Source organism: Hylobates moloch, unplaced genomic scaffold (genome assembly GCF_009828535.3).
Source record: "Hylobates moloch isolate HMO894 unplaced genomic scaffold, HMol_V3 SCAFFOLD_22, whole genome shotgun sequence".
Lineage (NCBI taxonomy): Eukaryota > Metazoa > Chordata > Mammalia > Primates > Hylobatidae > Hylobates > Hylobates moloch.
This window is the reverse complement of record NW_026652297.1, coordinates 6,969,931-6,986,739: the sequence shown is the minus strand read 5'-3', so window position 1 is coordinate 6,986,739 and position 16,809 is coordinate 6,969,931. Positions and strand designations below refer to the sequence as shown.

The 16,809-nt window shown below is 40.9% G+C and overlaps 1 protein-coding gene across 1 annotated transcript in view; it reads right to left on the bottom strand.

Moving 5' to 3' along the window:
• SLC9A9 (solute carrier family 9 member A9) overlaps positions 1-16,809 on the bottom strand; it is a 593,042-nt gene that overhangs the window by 309,787 nt on the left and 266,446 nt on the right. Inside the window, exons 7-8 of the mRNA XM_058433501.1 lie at positions 13,587-13,730; positions 9,082-9,182 (exon numbers count right to left, since the gene is read on the bottom strand). Of these exons, the coding sequence (XP_058289484.1) occupies positions 9,082-9,182; positions 13,587-13,730 (245 nt within the window). The remainder of the gene's footprint in view (positions 1-9,081; positions 9,183-13,586; positions 13,731-16,809) is intronic.

Below are 16,809 nucleotides of genomic sequence, written 5' to 3'. Positions count from 1 at the left end.
AAGGTAAGAGATGTTGGCTAATGACATGTATTTGGAAGCTAAAATTGGCCAGATTTGTTTTGAGAAACAATTCAAATTAAGTCCCCTCCTGGAGATTTATTTACTGAGCTCCAGAAATACATTTCCCATCCAGTCATGCAGTGCATCAGTGGCAAGCCAAATGGAACACATTCACCTCTGAGCTAAAAGCCTTCTTAAGAGTTTGAAAACAATTTTTGCCCAAGTGAGAAATGATGAGATGAGAAGTAATAAGCCAACTTACTTACTCAGACAAGTGAAATCTCGACATGTCCAGTAACAGTCATTTCATTTGGAAATCTCTCCTCATCTATTGCAAAAGAGACTTTCTCGAGTTCCCCTTTTCCCTCACTGCTTACTCTACAAAAGCCTTTCAAAAACTGACTTGACAAATACATAGCACCTGAGTTCCAAGTGCAGCTTTTCCCATTGTGGCAATGTAATTAGGCCCTTGTGATTTGAGACCAATAGGAGAACAGGCTTAGGGGACGGGATTGAGATGATTTAACTGTTTGTGTTGTAAACACAACTTGCTTGTGCCGAGCGCTTCTTTCTTTCAGACGTCTTGGTCAGTTCCATAATGAATGGGCCAGAGTGTTACTTGTTTTTAACTTTCTACACTTTCATTTTTTCTAAGAGTCATTTACTCTCTAGAATCAGATTAGAAAGCCCTGCCCCATTACTTAATAATCAGGACTTTTTTTCTTCACATTTCTGGATGCCTGTTTTCTTAAATGGAAGTCATTCTAAGCTGAGTAAATAGTGTTCTATACTGTTTAACTTTGTGTATGAGAAAATGAGGTATGCCAGTGGCCCTCTTCCCCCTCCTCTGCCTCCAATGAACATAAAATTGCCCTAGGAATCTAAAAATGGAAGCTGCCTTTATTACAGCAAGGCCTGGAAGCAGGGAAATCACTAGACGTGGTGTCAATGTTGCCATTAGAAATCTTACTCTTTGGGCCGGGCGCGGTGGCTCACGCTTGTAATCCCAGCACTTTGGGAGGCCGAGGCAGGCGGATCACGAGGTCAGGAGATCGAGACCACGGTGAAACCCCGTCTCTACTAAAAATACAAAAAATTAGCCGGGCGCGGTGGCGGGCGCCTGTAGGCCCAGCTACTCGGAGAGGCTGAGGCAGGAGAATGGCGTGAACCCGGGAGGCGGAGCTTGCAGTGAGCCGAGATTGCGCCACTGCACTCCAGCCTGGGCGACTGAGCGAGACTCCGTCTCAAAAAAAAAAGAAATCTTACTCTTTGGGTGTTTAATGACAGTCCCTGAAAGTTTGCTTCCGGCGAACACCTGACCCCCAAAGTCTCAGCTGGGAAACAGATTACAAAAATGAATTTTCAAACAACCTGTCCAGCTGTGCTTTTCGGTCATCTTTATAAACTGGAAAGCAGCTTCTATGACAGGATTCAATTCCATTAGAGATTACGCTATAAATAATACTGCTGAAGTATTTTCAATATTCATTTTAAAATAATGGCTCAGTAACCTAATGACTTTCAGAAAACAGGCATCTGCACAAGAAAAATTCTACCTGATCCAAAATTAGGTAGTCGTGTATACCAGGTACCTCATGGAGAGAATTCCTTAGGGTCATGTCTTTACCCAAAAGCCACATTCTGTATGTCTACAAAGTCCTTCTATTACAAAGTAATAAATTCCTTTGACTTTAGCAGTAAGGAAAATAGAGATGCCAATTAATAGGATGACTTATTCCAGTCCTTTAGCAAGTCAGCTGAAGATCCAGAAACCAGAGACACATGCCTCGGTGGCTGATTTTATAAGTAGGGTGGACACATCCACATATGTTCTCTTCTTTCTATGCTCTCTGGATTTGTGAGAAGTCCCTAATGTCCATTTCTCTGTACATACGCTCATCCTCTATAAAGACTTCTCACTTGCATTTTATATTCTGCCCAATCTTCCCAAATAAATGTTTTCTCAATGTACTTGTATATTTCAAGCAGCAGAGATTCAGATTTCTGGGTAATAGAAACACCAGCCTTCATTTGCATGTCTAAAAGCCACTTGTTTCCATAAAACCAAGTTCTTCTATGTGACAATTGAACATTGGCAGGTGCAATTTCCAAGAGACTGAGATGAGGTGGCTGCAAATGTGGCCCTTGAAGTAAAAGATGATCAAAATAAATCAAATGATCATCATCAAATTAGTAACAACTGAAAGTGAACACAGGCGATGTGTTAACGAGCAAGCTGCTTACACTGAAGTGTTCATGATGAATCTGATAAGAAGCTGAATTGGAAAGGATAATGAACACTGCAAACTGTCTTTAAAAGCTTGATTCTTTTTGTTTATCAGTATGCACCTGGCATAAGATAGTCCCAAGTATCCTAGCCTAGACGCTGTGCTGTCTTTGAGACTCTCTTCCCTTCTGATCTGTCACAAAGTTATACAATTTCTTTTGCCGAAATACCTCATGGACTATTCCTTCCTTTGTACCATTTAGATTTCTTTGTTTGCAAGTAATAAAAACAGACTCTGGCTAGCATAATCAGAAAGGAATTTATTGGAAGGAAGTGTGATAGCTCTGAGAAACGAGGCATCATGGCTGCTCCAGGGATCTGGTGACAGGAATAAATAAATAGAGGTTCTTGATAGGGCGCTGCTATTGAGCAGGTGCCAGCAGTTATGCATCCTCCTCTCTCCCTCCTAAAGTTTGACATACCAGGGGAAGAGTGTCTAGTTGACCTAGCTTCAGATGTCCTAATTCTCTTTGTCAGGGGAGGGTGGGACACGTTGATTAGAAGATGCTATCCATTGGAGCCAGGGGTAGTTTCCTAAGAAACATCAGGATGCTATTACCAGTGGAAGTGAGAATGTGTGTGGGGCAGCCAGAACCAACACATGTCCACCACATTCCTCTAGACAGAGCTCTTCCTTTCATGCCTATATGTCTTCATTTTTTAACTTAATAATTGGGAAAATAAGGTTACAGATTAATGAAATTATGATATATCATTTACTTGATGTATGGATCTGCTGTGAAATATTTGGACCAGTAGATGTGTAAAATCTGTAGGAATATTATCGGGCACAGAACACTTACTACCTTATAAAGTGATCTGTTATTCAGATTTTGGAACTTTTTTCTTTTGCGAGTGAGAATTATTTATTCCACTGCTCAAACGATATTTATTTTGTGCCTACAATGCTTCAGTCATTCTTTTGGCGCTGACAAAGCCCTCCTGAACTTGACAGTCTAACTTCTGCCCATGAACCCTAATTCTACGTCAGCTCTCGTTTTGTACTTTAGAGCCACAGAGAATAAATCAAATAGTGCGGTGCAATCTAGATGCACATATACGAACAATAACCAGTTAGAAACTATAAAGAAAGAAGTTCCCATTTACTGTGGCACCCCAAAATATAAAGTAGCTGCTAAAAAGATACTTAACAAGAAATTTGTAGGTCTAATGTGAAGACAACTGTAAAAATTTACTGAGAGCCATAAAATAAGACTCAAATAAATGGAGAGTCATAACATATTCCTGGGTGGGAAGACTTGATGTTATAAAAATGCCATTTCTCTTCAAATTAATCTAAAAATTTAATGCACCCCAATTATAATTCCAAAATTATTTTCTGTTTGGAACCTGTTATTTTCAAGTCCATCAGGAATAATAAATACACGGGTATAGCAAAGGAACTTTTGAATATGGGGAAGAGGAATGAAAGATTGACCTATTAGATATTAAAATAAACCATGAAGCTGAAATAATTGACACAGTGAATATCAAACATTCGGTGGAACAATGGAAAGCCCAGAACATTCAGATACACATACACACACATGTATGCGCACATACATAGACATTTTAAATAGGCAAAAGTTGATGGGTGTTAGGACAACTGACTTACCATCTGGGAAGAAAATCAAATTGCTACTATACCCCACACCTCATATCAAAACAAATTCCAGTTCGTTTCTGATGCAAAACCCAAATCAAACAACTTTTAAAAGAAATTATACACTGTCATTAAGAAACACTTGGGTTTTCTATATATTTTTTCTTTTTTATTATTCTTTGGGCTGCTAAGTTTGTGGACATATCATTCACTTGGGCTTTCTAAGGAGGCAATACAATTAACCACATAAAACTTGAAAATGCCTATGCCAACTCCTTTCCCTTACCCAAACGAACAAAACAGAACATAGTTAAAAGGTACAAGCACAAATTGGAGAATATTTACGGCCTATATGATAGTCAAAAGGTTAATTTTCTTTTCTTTCTTTTTTCTTTTTTTTTGGAGACAGGGTATCTCTTTGTTGCCCAGGCTAGAATGCAGTCGTGTGATAGCTCACTGCAGTCTTGAATTCCTGGGCTCAAGCAATCCTCCTGCCTCAGCCTGCCTGGTAGCTAGGGCCACAGTGTGTGCCACCATGACCAGATAATTTTTTTTTTTTTTGTAGAGACAGGGTCTCAGTATGTTGTCCAGTCTGGTCTGGAACTCTTGGGCCCAAGCAGTCCTCCCTGCTTGGCCTCCCAAAGTGCTGGGATTATAGAAAATGAGTCATTGGTCCTAGCCAATTTTCTCCACAGATAAAGAGTAACTAAACTACAATGGGACAAAGATAAGCATCTCAACAGGAAAACAGTAACAACAAAAAAGTAACAAAGGGCGGGCCGGGTGCGGTGGCTCACGCTTGTAATCCCAGCACTTTGGGAGGCCGAGGCGGGCGGATCACGAGGTCAGGAGATCGAGACCACGGTGAAACCCCGTCTCTACTAAAATTACAAAAAATTAGCCGGGCGTGGTGGCGGGCGCCTGTAGTCCCAGCTACTCGGAGAGGCTGAGGCAGGAGAATGGCGTGAACCCGGGAGGCGGAGCTTGCAGTGAGCCGAGATTGAGCCACTGCACTCCAGCCTGGGTGAAAAAGCGAGACACTGTCTCAAAAAAAAAAAAAACAAAAAAAACCAAAGGGCATAAACTGGTAGCTCACCAAAGAAGAAATACAAACAGCCAATGACATGTAATTAAAAAAGCTTTTCCTTCATAAAAGTATAATAAATGTAAACCAGAAGAAAATGGAACTTGATTATCAAATTAGCAGTGATTAAAAAGATTTGGGGTGGTGAAGACGTGAGTGAGTGAGCTTGCTTTCAGATTGCTGGTGGGAGTGCAAGGGGATACAAATTTTCTAAAAGACAATTTGGACAAATTTCTCCAAAAATTTAAATTTTAGTCTTTTTATTAAACCAGACATTTTATTTTCTGGCAGTTATATAAATAAAAATTTAGATCTCTAGCTATACAGATTATCATTGCAGTAATCATAAGAATATTAAAACCCGTAAATAATCAAAAGGTTGTTACAATAAATTACGGCAAGTTCATATGATGGAGTAATGTTTTGAAAAACATTCACGTAATGCTCCATTCATGGCATTTTTTCATTATAAATTGTTGAATGAAAAAAGCAAGTTACTTAAGAAATATATACATATATGCATGCACGAGTATATTTAGGTAGGCATATTTAAGTGTATATGTGTGTGTATAATGATATATATATAGTTAGCTTGACACAGCCAAATAGTAACAATTGTTATTAATATGCAATAAGAATAAAGGTGATTCTAAATTTATTTCCTTCTGTAAATCTGCATTTTCTAAATTTTCTACAATGAGTATGGATTACCTTGGGTGTACGAAACAAATAAAATATATTTAAAAACAGGTGTGCTTTGTTTAAAGTAGCAGAACATTTTTTTCAAACAGAATTGTACGTGAAATCCCAATTTCTGAAACCAACAAAAGGGGTGAAGTATGAGTAGGTGGCCGAGAGCCCTGCTCACTAGACGGATGTTCTTGAGGGCCCACTTTGAAAGGTCAGGGCCTGGGAAATTCTGCTGAGAAATCTTTCCATGTTAATACCATCTCTAGGAGCTACATTAAGTGTTATTAGTGAACCCATACAAGGCTCCACGATTGCTGGTTACCTCTGTAGTTACTCATAAACTACTTAATAGCTCTTTCCGCTTTAGTTTACTATATTCATTGTTGTCTATTCATTCAGAAATCATTTTTTTAAGTTTTCTAGATTTTTAGATTTGTATCATTAGTTTACCTGTGCATTAGAACTAAATGATTTTATTATTACATGGAAATAATTAGAGAATTATAATTTGATGCCACACCCTCAGGTTTTATTGAAAGTTGATATGAGAAATGACCATATGAAGAATGAACCTCCATCTTCCCTAAAATTATTATTAAATACACTGGCCATTCCGGTGTTCAAAGGCCCTTATATACAGATGCATGTGATAAATTCCCCTAAAATTTTAGTATGAAAAATAAAGTTTGCCCCCTTTAATAAGCATGACTTTTTTTTTTACAATAGGTAATTAAATGTATAATAAAATCCATAATTATTGCTTCAAAACAGTATCAGCATCCAAGTAATTCCTCCAAAGAACAATTTTTGAAGTAAAAGAGAAAACTCAGAAGTAGGCAATGGGTGGGGTCTGGTATTGATGTGGGGAAAGTAGTGATGGGATGGAGAAATAGTGGCAGATACCAATAATTTGGGGTGCTTTGGGGGAATAAGCTAGGATCTAGATGATTAAAAAAGCATAAGCATGACTTTTAAAAAAAAATGCTGTATTATTCCTACATAACTCATTATGTTTCCCTTTTGGCTTTGACTGCCAGAAAGCTCAGAGCTATATTTATTGCCAAACCACAGCAATGAACAGTTGCCTAATTTTGCAGAAAAATTCTGTCCCAGAGCACTTGAGTGTTTACCCTCAACTAAATGGTCCTGTGATGTGCATGGCTTATGTTATGAGTTGTCACAAATCCAGTTTGGAAATAGGCAAGGATTAAATAATAAACAAACAAACACATAAGTAATTTGGACTAAGCAGTCTTGGTCTTTGGCAATAGAAAATGCTCACACCTAGAATTTGGTTTGTAGCAAATGTCTGTTAGGCACATTGCCTAAATCTAGTGTACTACTCTGGGGTGGGTCTGCCCCTGGGTACAGCCATGGACACTTGGGTCTTTCTGTTACTGAGGTTCACACCCATATTCACCCATCCCATGATGCTGGCTCCTTAGAAGGTGGTCTGTATAGCAGCTCAGTAACGATATCAGGTTGAAATGGTGTGAAAGAGCAAGGATCAGGCAAACTAGTAATTTGTTCAGTTTCCCATGGATCTTAGCCTTTAATGTAGTTGGTAGAAGAAGATCTTGCTGAAATGGACAAGGAAATAGACAATTTTTACACAAATTGACAATTCTTGGGCAATGGTGTGTGTGTGTGTGTGTGTGTTTATTATAACATCCAACAGTAGATTAAAAAATATTAGGTGAGTTAAGATACTTCCTTACCTTTCTAGAAGGTCAAATATTTTTTCTTATTATTAATATTACTTAGGTCATTGTATAAGTTAAACTTGAATAGAATACAGAATGTGGAAGAAAGGGAACTAACGTTTTTTGAATGACGGTGATGTAAATGATTTGCCTACATTATTTCACTGAAGGGACATGGCTATTTTTTTTTTCTGAAATGCATAGGCTTTCCAGCTACCTCCTTAATAAAGTGGCAATGCACTCAAATAACAGACTTTGTATTAAAATAATTTAGATACAAAGGCCTGGTAGGGTGGAATCCAGTAATGTAGTCTTGATTACAGTGTCATAAGAACTGGTGGGTGGCTTTCTGTATTGGCAGCAGGCACCCTTGAAGCCAACGGGAATAGCTTGGACTGTGTGGCTCTGCAGTAAGTTGGGCCAGCTGATTAAAGCAATAGATTATCATTACTATAAAGATTTGCCATGGCATTCACAGGAGAGCCAAGACCAGCCAAGGAGCAACTGAACCAGGCAGTTGCCCGGGGCTCCAACTACTTCCTTCCTACCTACCCTTAGAGGTCTGCTTGATATTTCACAGATGGAGTTTCATTTGAGGTAGAAAAGCGTGGTCCCCCAGAACCCAGGCTCTAAAATTGAATTTCCTGGTTTTAAATCCCAGCTCCATCACTCACTGTTGGCTGAGTAAACTGGGCACAGTCTTTTACTTTTGAATCTTTCTATAGATTAATGAAATCATACATGAAAGACAGCTAGCCAGCATCTGGCTCAAGGTACACCCTCAATATATGTCAACTTTTATTCTTATTTATTATTTAGACTTAAAGTATCACCTATTAAAATGCAAACACCCAGGGAGGTATACCTTGCTACCAGTTAGGAAGGATTCTCACCATTCGAATGTCTGTTAAGATGTAATGAGCAGAAAGGGGGATCCAGGATTGAAACCTGGGAGAAGCAGGGAATGTGGCTCGAGGAGAGAAACGGCATTAACATTTTGCTGGAAGCCACGGAGATTCTTCTGCATGGAAAAGCACCCAGTTATTGCAGTAACCCAAGCACAAATACTCACGGTTGCAGAAAGGCAACCTAATTGCTCAATCCAGATCCTAGGATCTGCAGGCCTTGGGTCTAACGAACTGCCCCCCCTCTATCAACTGTTTCCCCTCAGAGGACTCACTCTATAAACTTTCTGTGGTAAGAGACACTAAACTGTACAGCCACCACATTTGCTATTTGTTTTCCTAGCTGCCATGGAACACATGTGAAGATCTCAAACACCGATGTGTATGGAGATGTGCCTACCCTAGAGAGCCTGCTTACATTGAAATCTGCTGTTAAGAGCCACTGAAAGCCACCACCCTTCTCTACAAAGCAGTTGTGGGTATCCTTTCACACTCTGAATGAAGACTTCCATTTGAAAAGTCATCCGTCACACTGTAAATCAGTCCCTTCGACTCGCCTCCTGTCCAGCCGGGAGAAAAGAGGAAAGCATTTAGGAGATGTTCCATTAAGCTGTTTGGTGCAAAATGGATGAATTACTATTATTTTTTCTCTCCAGCGTACCCAAGAGAGGCTGATTCTGACCCAAACCATTCACATGCACTATTTAAGAGAGACTTCATTTCACCTCCTGCTAGGTCAGGGAGGGGCATACACCAGAGCCACACACATATTCACACATCCAGTTGGCTGTGCAGCATGAAGCACTGACCTGTTAGGCCGGCAGCCTCGGCAGACAGGAAGGCACTCCAAGAAAGCAGGAAAAACAGGCCGGTCTCCAGCATCGGGAACTCACACAGCTTGGTAAATTTGGTCAAGTGAGGAAGACAAGTTAAGGGAAACAACCACAGCTTTAACAGCTACATCTCCTTCCTGGCTGAGAATAAAAACTGATCTGGTGATGATAGTTCTAGAGCAAAGTAAAAGAACTGATGTTCAGACCTGACTGGAAGGCTATAATTCTCATTGGGACCTACTTTGAAGGCCAGCACGAGTTCCATGCTTCACCGGGGGCTGAACGTGCCTGTAAAAATTCAAACCTGTGTTCAGATTAAAAAGGTGTCTTCCTAAGATTATAAATTCAGCCCACTGTGGGCTTAGCCTCATCTCTTGGGATGCACCCCTCAGGAGAGGTGTAGCAGGCATGGAAAAACAAAGCCAAGAAGAGTGTGGGGGGATGAGATGCTGCAGGTATGTCAGTACCAAGGAGCCCTGCTCCCTGGGGAGTGCAGTCTGTGGGCCGACCGCCTGCTAGAGTCTTCTCTCCTGGGGATGGAAGTAGGATCAGAAGAAGAAGTTACGTTCAGTGACAGGGAAGCTGCCCATGCCCTCTTGGTATAAGTAGGATAAGGAGAAGGTACGTTATTTATAGGTTCCATTATTAATGAACCATTATTAATGGTTCATTTTGACAAGGATGACACTTGGTCAATGGTCTATAAATTGCAAATAGAACAAAGGGATAGTAGTGATTCAAGTTGGGCAGAGAATGGATCATGGGGAGATGATTAGGAGTATGTGATCGATGGGAAAGGGTTACATTGCAATTGTGTCAATATTAGGCACAAAATGCCCTGACAAATAAGGAGATGTGATCATGTTGCATTTTTATACTGCTAGAAAAAAATCTAAGGAAAATTTCACATTAAGAGATGTTTAGCAGGGGAGCAGGGAGCAAAAGTGTGACCTCTGGAACAGAACATTTTATTCTGATTCTTGACTCTGCCAGTGACTGGCTGTGTGATTTCTCAGCAGTATATTAACCTCTCTGAGCCTCATTTCTATTCTATGTGAATTGACAATGAGAATAATACCTGATCCTACATGAGGTAAGTGAAATGTGATGAAGTATGTTAAACATGTTTTGTAAAGTTTTATAAAGCACAAAGGCAGAATAATATCATGGTTGGGAGTGTAGCATTTGGAAGCCACCTCTACCTGGATTAAAATTCACAGTATTCACTTAGACACATCTCTTGACCACTGTGTGCCTCAGTTTTCCTGTCTGAAAATGAGAATAATAATGCAACCTACCTCAGAGGTCTATAAACTAGTTAATACGTGTTAAGTACTCAGAACCGTGCCTGGCGTGTAGCAAGTGATATGCAACTTGTCTACTGTGGTCTAAATTTTTTTTTTTTTTTTTTGGTAAACATCTTTTTGGGAAATAGAACCAGTAGGGCCTGGAAGCAATTCTTTATCTGCTGTAAAGAATGGGCTGCCCTGAGATCCTCTTACGATATTCCCTTTTGTTACTTAGAGGGAAGTCTTTGTTTCTAGTGAGGTTTGTTCTTCTGAATTCCCTCTTCTAGTTTGTTTTAAAGAGAATGTTCAGGGCAGGTGAGTAACAAAATAGCAATCGGCTATCTAACATTCTTTCCTTTCAATCTCCTCCAGAAACTAGTTCAGCTCTGGGTCAGTCCCCAGTTGCAGAGCTCAGGGGCCTACAGCCCGAGGAGACGGCCTCAGAATGAAATAGGTATGCGCTTAGGAAGGTGAGGAGGACAACAGTAAGCATTTATCTCCTTCACAGCCTGTGTTTGTAGAGCCTGTTAAAGACCACCAAATACTGCACGATCGATACCACCACTGTTACCGGGCCCGTTTCTTCCGTCTCTACACCCTTTCTTTCAGATCTGATGCAATCTTATGCCAGACTTCCAATCTCCAGGAATTTTTTTTCTTCCCTTATCAACCTGTTCACATATGTCACGCCTTCCCCTCACATCGGGTAGAGAAGAATTCTGATTTTAGTTTCTCCACTTAGTGTAGCCTCCAGAGCCCAAAAGCCTGGGTTTGAATCCTGGCCCTGAAATGTCCTAGTTGTTTGGCCTTAGCCAAGTTGTTTAACTTTAATTGTCTGAGTTTCCTTAGCTGTAAAATTGGGATAGTAACAGTATCTACCTTCCAGTGTTCTTGGAAAACTTACCTGATAATCCATGCAAAACACTTAGGGCAATGGCTAGCACACAGTAATGTTTTCAATAAATGTTAGATGATATGATTATTACCATGCTCACTATTACTGATATGTGATCCGGAGTGAGCTACGTATCCTCCTTGAGCCTCAGTTTCCTCGGGTGTAAGGTAAGGAGGATAATAACTTTTTTTACAGGGTTGATTCAGATGAGGAGATGCATAGAAAGGCTCTGGCACATGATAGACACTCACAAAATGTTCCTATCCTTGTTGCTGTTACTCTACTCTAAACAACACCTGGCCTCCATACAGGTCCAACTAAGAATTAAGAGGCAACAGGGAGCAGTGATGACAGCATGTTCGGCCTCTTGATTCTCACTTTCTGGGTTTACTTGCTGGCTGCATGACCTTGGGCAACAGCTTACCCTTTCTAAGCTTCACATCCAATAAAAATAGCATCTGCTGATAGGATCATTGTGAAGGTTAGATGAGACACTCACGGAAAACACGTCGTAGGCGGCCTGTCATAGCATAAGTACTGGGTAGGTCATTTTTTCTTGTTGGAAACCAGCACTACCTCTTCTGACTGACTTTATTTCTGTCAATGGAGATGCCACTTTACAAGATTCTCAGGATGAAACTTTGGAGTAGCCTTTGACTGTCTCCTTTTCTTTATCTCCAATAGCCAGCCAATCACTAAGTCTTAGAGATTTTTCCTTCTAAATATCAGTCCCCTTCCTGATGCTTCCCCCGCAGTTCATCATCACAGTTTCCCTTGATTCTAGTCTCCTTCCTATGATTCATCCTTTGTTCCAGTTCCTCATCTACATTTTAAAAACAGGACTGTCAGTGTGTCACTCTCCTGAGCAGAAACCTTTGGCAGCTAATTGTGGACTACAGAAAGAGGCTCAGACTCTTTGAAATACCACTTCAAGATATTCCACAAGCTGACTCCATCCCTCCTGAGTCCCCTCATCCTCCATTTCTCACTAGCTGGAGCCCTCTGGTCCTCCCAGGCATGTCTTCCAGATGCCACATTGGTCCCACTGCCATACCTTAGTGAATGCTAGTCTTCGCCTCCTGAATCACCAACTGCTCAGCCTTTGCCCCCATTCTATCTTCCAGGCCATGCCCAAAACCCACTCTGCTTATAAATACTGCTTTTCAAATTATTTTCCAGAATCATAAGGTTGGCCAAGGGTATTATACTATTCCAGACACAATGGCCTCGTCCCAGTTTGAGTGTTTACAGTGTGATAACTTCAATGTGGCTCTGGCACTCACTTTCTATCCCAGTCTTAATGTAGAGCTCATCTTTCCAAGCCTGTCACTCAGTGAGGGCAGGGTCCTTGTTTTACACATCTCCTGACTCTTCTTAGATATCCCCAGTAGAATCAAGCTTTTTAGCAGCTGCTCAGTGAATGTCTGGGTGAGAACCCATAGAAAAAGGCCCCCAATATTTTGCCTTCTCTTTGCCTGGGGCCTTCACTCCTCTGGCACACTTCTTCCTTCTCCTTCCCCTGAGGTCTTTGGCCCTTGATCTTCTGTTCTACCTCTCTTCTGTGGCTCCACTTAACACTTCTACTTGACATTGGCCGACTGGCCTTCCTCCTCTACTCCGACTTACTTTTGCCCTATCTGAATGTTCTAAGTGAGCAGCCCACCAGACCAGCTTCTTTCTTTGGCTCAGATTATCTGGAAACTCTACCTATAATCCCAACTTCCTAACAACAACAAAAAGGAATCAAATGACATGATTGCTCAGGTATGGCACACATATCATTTCAGCATTGCTTGCAGGTTCCCTTCTGTAAAGTAGCTGTGGATGCTCGTTTAGACCCACAGTGACTTCTGGCTTGAGCTACCCTATAAGCTAGTGATTGAATAAGCCTGAAAAAGAGGCAGATCATACCCAATTTATCACCCTTAATCAATTGTCTTATTCTTGACCCTGGATCTTCAGTTCTTCCTCTTGACCCTAGTAAGGCCAGTCGTGATGACTCCTGTTCACTAGTTTTCCTAGGTGGTATTTATTTAAGGCTGTTGATGTCCTAGGATAAGATAGTGTCAACGGCATTAGAACTGACCTTGGGCAAGAAGAGAGCTTGGGCCCCTCTGCCACTGGTACCAACCTATGCCTCCAGGGATGACTCAGAACCAAGATGGCACCAGTGGGGCCGTATGAAACTTGGACCAGACTATCTAGCCTTTTATGGGCCTGGAGGTTGTCCATCATCATCAGAATTCCATGGATATTGACTGTTCTTGACAGTCCCAGCTTTCCACAAACAGACAAAGGATATCAGTGCTGTGATGATGGCATACGCAGACCCCATTGCAAATGAGCCAGCGAAGATTCCCAGGAAATTCCCCACAGACTGGAAGAATGCTGCGGCATCAAATGCATTTGGATTCTCCTTGGGACTGTAAATGGATATAGAACTGAAAAGAGAAGAGGGTGGAGGTTAGTTAGTGACTTTCATCTCATAGCCCAGATAGGATTTTGCACTCACTATGGGGAGAGGTATCTTTTCCTGTGATGTTGGGTGCTGGTTGGAAGAGTTAGGGGAAAACAGATACAGAAGGGGAGAGTTGGAGAATGCAGACATCTTTCCACTTCCTTATAGCTCCATCCCATGGGATCCATATATTGCTGCCAGTCAGTAAACATTTTTATATTGGAAGGGTCATAAAGAATATTGTTTCTGAGCAAACTAGGCATTAAAACATGGTAGGTGTATAAGGAATCTGCTGAGAAGATAGATAACTGTGAATTATTTAGTGGCCATATGTCTTCAGTGCTGTTATATATTCACAAATGTTCCTGATAAAAAGTGCACTTTTATGGCCTGTGCACAAATGGATGATACAAATCACCGTGTGCACAAAATATTCTGCCGTGATCTTGTCATAAACCACAAAGCATTCCTCCTCTCCAGTGTAACCCTTCAGAAACAGAGCATTGATGGTGTTCAGGACATCACAGTATTAACCCCCAGGGAGAGACAAAACCCTCATTTTCCCACCAAAACAAATGGCAACAGCTGCCCGAGGTCATGTTTTATACCCCAATTCTGGTGGCTGCCAACAGATTTATTTCCATAGAGAAAAATCAATCCACCAATAGGCAGTCTGTTCACTTAAATATTATTGAGGATGTCATATATGCCATTTTTTTTAAAACCAGGGCCTCAGATCCCAGAGTGTGAATATGAAGGATAAGGCATGCCCTATTTTAGGAAATATGAACTCCATATTGAGCATTAAAATGAACATATGTGCTAGATCCACTACCTTTAGGGAGACTAATGAAATGACATTTCAGATTTTTTTTTTTTGCAGTTTTTATTTTAATACAGGATTTTAAAAACTAATCAGGAAAAATCAAGAGTTTAGCAGTGGGTTTTGGAAGAAACTCCAAAAGTAGCAGTGTGGAGAGCAAAAGTACACTAGACACGTTGACTGAGATTAGATCGGATTTTACAGAGATGTAACTGAATCTTTTATGTTGCCCATGATTCGAGCATGTTAGCTCTCTGACCTGACTTTTGGTATCCAGAGATGACTTAAGAGAGAGCAAGGGGAACCAACTCCAATTCTTCTACAGGAAGATGTGTGGCATCAAAAAAGGTAGTTTTAAATGGTCTTAGTTTTTCCCTGGATGTCTTTAAACCCCCAAAGTAGGCCAAACACTTCTGCTTTGATCCTGTAATTGGATAAGGAAGATGAATGTGGCTCTTGAATGAAGGCTTGAAATGTATGCGAGAAAAGGACTGCCTTTGAAGTGTTTTTCTTTTTTGTAAAGTGTTGTGCTTTGCAGGAAAAAAAGGAAAAGTAAACCCACATCTGGGTCCTTTGTATCTGCAAGTCCTGGGAAAAGATGTAAAACTCCACTGGCTGTTAGGAAACCTGGTGCCCAAGATGTGTTTGAGTTGATGTTCTCCAGCATATTTCCTCCTTCCAGTGAAGAAACACTAGTGATGAGACAGCATTCCATTTGCATTCTGCCCTTCAAACAAAGGTTTTTGCACAGTAGCACAGCTTTGGAAGTAATTCTATTAACCTGCGGTTGCCACTAGTAGATCTGACCCATGGAACAAGCACGGCTTTATCCTTCTTTCCACCTCCATAACTTCCAGAAGTGTTTCCCTGGCCTGGTGCTTCCGGAATTCGGAGCGCCCCCACCCCATCACATCATTTGGCCATACCCCATACCATTATTTATGTATGTTTTTCTTTAAATCATTTTCATTCAAATTCAGGAGATTTTATTAAAGAATATCTATGAAATCATAAGTCCGATGTGCCAATTATATTTCTTTTTAATATACGTAAAGATAGGTAATTTAGAAAAAGAAAGTTCACCTGTATGTCACCTAAAATCATCTGGGTATGCCCACTGATCTGTAGTCTGCACTTTGGGAAATGTTCTCTTCCTTCCCACTCAACAGGGTATGATCACTTTGTTCACCAAACTTGATACCCTCCCTGTGATGTTTGACTTAACTGAAGGGAAAGGCTTAATTCTCCTTGACCTATGGAGATTGTCCATTGAATTTGCTGGCCCTAAAGCTCCCCAGACATATGCACTAGGTGCCTGTCATGTGCCAAGTGATACATTAAGTAGGCATAGGAAGTGGCAGGCAGGCAGGGAAGAGCATAGAGAAGGGAAGCAGAATTTGATCCAATAAACATGTTATCAAACACCTGATATATGCAAAGCATACCTCGTCAGGGAAGCGTAAGATATAGATGACAAATAGCTCTAGTCCCAGTGTTAAGTGTGATTTTGTGAGAAATACACAACATTTAATGGTACAAAACAGTAAGGGTACTATTTTAGAATAAAGGAGGTGGCATTTGAGCAAGGTAGCAGGTCATCAGACGGAGATGGGGAGAGAGTATTCCAGGCATTGGAAAGAGTGTAAAGAAAGGCAAGGAGGCAGGTGAGTTCAGGGCAATTGCAAGACACGGCTGCACCTATGTAGGTATGTGTGGTGGGGTAAAGAAGGGTGAGGCAGCATTACTCAGAACCTTAAATTCCATGGTGAGAATATACTAATGCCCTCACATTTACATAATATTTAGCCCTCTTATGCCTACAGGATGGCTTTATTTTATCCTATAATAGCTCTGTGAAGTAAGAAAGGCATGTTTTGTTCTCTCTCCTTATCCCTTTCTCTCTCCTTCCTTCCTTCCTTCCTTCCTTCCTTCCTTCCTTCCTTCCTTCCTTCCTTCCTTCCTCCTTCCTTCCTTCCTTCCTTCCTTCCTTCCTTCCTTCCTTCCTTCCCTCCCTCCTTCCTCCTTCCCTCCTTCCCTTCCTTCCTTCCCTCTTTTTGTCTTTCCTTCCTTTCTCTTTCTTTCTTTGCACAAAAGACATAAACTAAAAATCACAGAAACTAAGATCACACAGCTACTAAGTTCACAATGTAGAGTTCTTGTTTCTCTCTTTAAAAAGGCTATCATGTTGTGGGGAAACATAAACCAACATCAGGATAGTTGAGTGACAGTGTGATGCTAA